A 5,267-nucleotide genomic window follows, 5' to 3' on the forward strand; every position below is an offset into this window, starting at 1 on the left:
TCATCTGCAGGTTTTGGTTGGCTAATTTTGGATGGATGAATTTTTTTTGAAGGTCAAAAATAGTATGGGATTATTTTAGTGTGTGTTTGATGGATACATTTTGAATGAAAATATCTCATTCTGAATGGTCAAAAGCAAAGACAATTGTAGGATTTGGAGAGGGGGGGGGGTCAGCCCCAGAAATGTGCATGATAATATGAGATAAATCCATTCATTGGATTTTTAAAAATATTTTCAAAGGGGGGGCTGTGACAAAAAATAGGGTGGCTGAAGCAGTTAAAACATGTTGTATCCCTGGGGTACCAATTATTTTTCTTGGGGGGGGGGATTCTTATCTGGGGAAAAAAATGTTTGCACCAGTCTCAGTCAATACCAGGATACATGCTCATGAGAATCACTGTTTATTGACCTAATATTTGGACAGAGAAAGCAGCTTAGTTGTATGATACTCACAGGACTGAAGGTGACGAAGAAGGCCCCTTCACATTACATACTCATTAAGTGATCTCACTGTTTCCATTTGTGTTATTTGGTCAATGCGGATTGAGATTGGAGTATTGTTGCTATGATGCGTTTGGAGAACCACTTTGGAGAAGTGGTACCGCTATACTCAGTTTAATGGCGACTGGCTCACTGCTTTGAATATAAGTAGTTCATGAGTTTGTTGCGCTGCTCCGAGAGGGTTTCAGAATCGCCCCGCATGACGCTGTAGATCCAGGGCACGTAGGCCGACAGCTTCGCATATACGGCGTGTTTCCTTATCGTGCAAGTTTTATCGTAAGAGAGGATTCCGGCAGCGTACACCCTTCCGGTGGCGGCGTCCTGGACCGCCAAAGCGCCGCCCGCATCGCCGAAGCACACGTTCTCGTGGAAGGCACTGGTACTGGTGCAAAACACCTTCTCGTCCACTTTGGGGCCGTCGCTCCTGCCCTCGTACTCCTGCCTACAGGCCTCGTGCTTCGCCACGGGCAGGATTATGTACTTCAGCTGATTGGCAGGGGTTAAGAGAGCACCCCACCCCCACCCAGCTAAAACGCCACGCATCCCCTCTGTCTCCGCGACGTCATCACCCCGCTCCGGCAGGGGAATTGGCGTCACGGTCTCACCGAAGGTCACAGGCTCCTTAAGCTTAATCAGAGCCAGGTCATTTTCCCAGACGTTGGTCTTTCGGAAGTCTGGATGCAGCACCACCTGTGTGGGACAGGAAGTTGCACGTGTTCGCATTTTCTATCCCATCTCGCTCTTGATCAGACACACAGCTGAGAGCAAGAATGAGGGTCGCAGCACAGGGTCAGCAAGTTCCTGGAGTAATTGGGGTTAATGGTCCTGCTCAAGGGTCCAACCGCTGCATCACTTTGTCAGCCACAGGATTTGAACCAGCAACAGGCTCAGGATCTTAACCCACAGAGACTCATACTGCCCCCATACTAATGCTGTTAGGAATCACCTCATGTGTAAGAAATCTAACAATATGTTATCATCTGTCTCAGGTCAGATCAGGTTGGGGAGCACCGTAAAACTCCTGGGGATCCCAGCTGGCGACCCCCCAGGCAGACACACGGTCCAGTCCCACCCTCCGGAAATGGCCATCCATCTTACATGGGCATCCCCTCTGCCTGGTCCAGCCGCTCGGGTCCTCAGCAACGAGGATCCTGCGAGCCAGATCACCCTCCGGGAAACAAGCCTCATGTGACGCTCATGATGCAGGTAACGTGCCTCATTCAGGTCTCCTCCAGCAACCATTCGTTCAACACAAAGTCAAACCAACGGTGCCCAAGGATCCTCCAAAGAGACACAGTACCGAAGGAGTCCAGTCTTCGTCTCAGCTCACTGGGTAGCGTCCATGTCTCACAGCCACACAGCAAGACAGGGAGCACCAGGACTCTAAAGACTTGGACCTCCGTCCTCTTGCAAAGATATCAGGAGCGCCACACACCCCTTTCCAGCGACCTCATGACCCCCCATGCTCTCCCAATCCATCTGCTGACTTCATAGGAAGAGTCACCAGACACATGGATGTCGCTGTAGAGGTAGATACATTTCTCTACAAGGTCGACATTCTCCCCGCAGACAGACACACTACTGATGGCTGTGCCAAAGAAGTCGTTAAGTCATCTTTCCTCTGTCTCAGGGCAAGAAAGACAAGGGGAATTTCAGTGTCTTCTCTGGAGTTAATTTACTTTTGCTGCGGTATCTTACCACTGTCTGTGAAACGCCCGTGAAAGAGTGAGCTGTATTGCCTAGTTTCTAAGTAATCAAAATTCACATTCTGTCGTTGATAATTACTGGTTAATAAGAGCATTTGCATTAGGTATTATTAGTTTTATGATTTCTCTTATGGGATAGAAAACAGGGATCTGCCCAAATGAATCTGATGTCACTTCCTGTTCCTGCTGTACTCTGAGCTGTCAGACTGACCACCTGCTAGGAGGCAGAAAGAAGGAATCTCCACTTGCTCTCACCTTCTCCACCTCTGCCTGGTTGGAGGAATTGGCCAGAACACGGTCGGTGATGCCCACATACACCTTTGGGATGGAGTGTTTCTCCCAGCTGTCGTTCGGATACGCTGGGGGTGGTCGAGTCTTGTTGACAAAGAGGTTCCTGGCGGCAGTCAGCACCCAGCGGTCTGAGATCAGCGCCCCCCCCGCATAGCCGCCGTCGAAGGCGGTGTCCCCCAGATAGACCATGACCTGCCATGGGATGTGGGGCGCCACCAAGCCGCCCACGGTGCGTCGAGACCGCTGGCCTGCATGGGGCGAGGGCAGGAGATGGTTACAGACATGCATAGGCATCTCTTGGTAACACTGTGGGGGGCCAAATTCATTCAGTGATTAAGACAAAACTTGTTTAAAACTTGTCTAAAAAAATTAGCTATGTTCAGCTAGCGATTTGATCCAGTGTATCTGTCACGGTGACATCATCCCAAAAAACACTTTTCTGAGTGACATAATTCTGGGACATAATTATTGGATTGGCCTGTGTTGGAGGCCCACCCCCACCTGGTGACTATTTTTGGTGTGTAAATCGCAGTGGGCTTCTGGCTGGAATCTGGTTAGCAGTGCAGCTCAGGAATAGCCAAAATTTAGCGGCAGAGGGGACAGAGTACCGGAAAGATGGAGCTGGTCTGCATCCGTGGCCAGAATGCTGCTCGTCAGGCAGACGCAGGAGAGAAGGAGAGTCTGTGCCCAGGACCTTGGCAAGACAAAGGCAGGCATGGGCAGTGTGAGTAACACAGACCGGATTACCTACATATAAAAACAGCCAGCACCACCTCATCAAGAATGACATCACAGCACATAATTCATCGCAGGGCTTATGCAAGACCCATACTCTTTCTGTTTAGCACATAATAAGTTCCCCTTTGTATTAAAATTTAATTTCTAAATTATAGGATTTCAGATATTTAAAACATGTCAAATATCCAGTGATACATATTTTGCACTGTGAAATTCACTTTAGATATTACTGTGTAAAATACTAATAAAAATAATAATATTAATACTATTGCATACACACACATAGATACATAAATACCTCATTGTGTGATGAACTCTGCTGTCAGTGTTCAGCTGTGATCTTAGTGACAATAGGACTGGACTTTTATAGCTACTCTGTAGTGCAACTTTGCCAGAATGTTTACTGGAACACAGAGCTTTTTCCTGATGATCAATAGTCCGGGTTTTTCCTGTCAGCCAATCTCTGCGTACTGCTTTGTCTGTCTCTTTCGAAACAACGTATTGGAAGTGAGGTTGTTCAGGTTTTTGAAAGAGAATTCTGGGAATTTCAAATGTGATTTTCTTAATCAACCCAGGTCTATATAGGGGTGCAGAGTGCGAAGCTTCAAATGCAATTGCAGTGCACATTATTATTATTATTATTATTATTATTATTATTATTATTATTATTTACTTAATTATGATACAATGACTGGGCATTTTAATACCATTTTACTAAGAATTGACTACAATGGGACAGTTGAAACAACAATAATAATAAATGTGCAATAGCAATGAGGATATTGTCATGCTCAATCAGTATTTCTCTATCCTGGTCCCCTATATGACTGTACATGTTTAACCAGATTATGTTGAGTGTTTTGATCTATTAATCTCTCCTGATTCTAACTTTTAAATAAATTTCAGTGACTGATAACCAGGGATAGATTAATTTATCTGAGGGCCATAGGCTGACATCAGCATGGACACTCCGGTGCTTCTGATTTAACTAACCAAGGTGGGTGTAGCCTGGGATGGAATATACAGGCATATCACCTGCAGTGTAGACCAGGTAACCCATCTGGCACTGCGCAGGTTTGGGTCAGGCCAGTACTTGGATGGGAAACTAGGGAAGCTGGGTTTCTGCTGGCAGAGGTGCTGGTGTGGCCAACAAGGGAGTCCATCCGGGGGTCAGTGTGGGTCCCAGTATCGCAGTATGGTAATGGGAAGCTGCGTTGTTGAACTGGTGCTGTTCTTTGGATGAAAGGTCATAAAAGATCTTTGGGCATCATGGGTGGTACCCCGATGTCCCGGCTAAAATTGCCCACTATGACCCATTCAGATCTGGCCTCCTAATCATCTCCAATACCTAACTGGTGAACTCTCTCCTTCCTCTTCACCACCTTAGCTATTGTCTGGTGCAGAATGGCTGCTGTCACATTGTCCAGGTGGGCACTGCAATGTGAGGTTGAACTGGCTTCCATTGGTTCACAAACTTCTTCCAGACACCATTAGGTGTCTTACAAAGCTCTGTAAATGTGACGTTCATTCTTTCATTAATCTGTGCCTACATGATATTTCCTAGTTGAACTATTATTAGTCTTTTTGGATGAAAGTACCGTGCACCATGACTGACAGCCCAAAACAAATGAAGTTCAATCACACATATCCAATATTTAGGGCCAGGGTTAGCTGACCTACATGTCAAAACTGAGTTTAAAAGGAGCATGTTTCTTTTACTCATCTGAAATGAGCTGGTGCGTTTGAGTCACAGTATCAAACTTTTCTGTGTCGAAGGTTCTCAGCACTTTCAAGACACCAGGCTTTTGCACAATCTGGTACACTCCTACTCATGTTTGTTTAGAGTTGCATAAACTGAGATAACAGCTTTTTTCCCCTAAATCGGGTAAAGGGGACCTATCACGCAATTACTTACCTATTTTTTCATTAAAAATTTCATGAATAAGCCATCAAAATATAAGACATTAAACGTTTAATGGCCTGAATACCACAGTGATTCAGGGCAGTTTTTGATGTAAAACTAATCTGTAT

At 45.9% G+C, this 5,267-nt stretch overlaps 1 protein-coding gene across 1 annotated transcript; it reads right to left on the bottom strand.

Moving 5' to 3' along the window:
* Positions 1-385: 385 nt before the first annotated feature.
* On the bottom strand, positions 386-3,558 carry hp (haptoglobin). Its single transcript, XM_023790876.2, has 4 exons — positions 3,535-3,558; positions 3,107-3,192; positions 2,463-2,746; positions 386-1,191 (listed from the first exon to the last, which is right to left on the bottom strand). Exons 1-4 carry the CDS (start codon positions 3,537-3,539, stop codon positions 631-633), a joined length of 936 nt encoding a protein of 311 aa, XP_023646644.2. The 5' UTR covers positions 3,540-3,558; the 3' UTR covers positions 386-630.
* Positions 3,559-5,267: the final 1,709 nt, after the last annotated feature.

The sequence above is a fragment of the Paramormyrops kingsleyae genome, chromosome 11 (genome assembly GCF_048594095.1).
Source record: "Paramormyrops kingsleyae isolate MSU_618 chromosome 11, PKINGS_0.4, whole genome shotgun sequence".
Lineage (NCBI taxonomy): Eukaryota > Metazoa > Chordata > Actinopteri > Osteoglossiformes > Mormyridae > Paramormyrops > Paramormyrops kingsleyae.

What these genes read in the sequence shown, in the direction of transcription:
- hp (XM_023790876.2), bottom strand. An exon ending in AGACCAGCTCCATCTTTCCG is followed by an intron (nt 2,747 to 3,106) that starts GTACTCTGTCCC and finishes CGCCCCATGCAG; the next exon opens with GCCAGCGGTCTCGACGCACC. An exon ending in ACCAGGCAGAGGTGGAGAAG is followed by an intron (nt 1,192 to 2,462) that starts GTGAGAGCAAGT and finishes TGTCCCACACAG; the next exon opens with GTGGTGCTGCATCCAGACTT.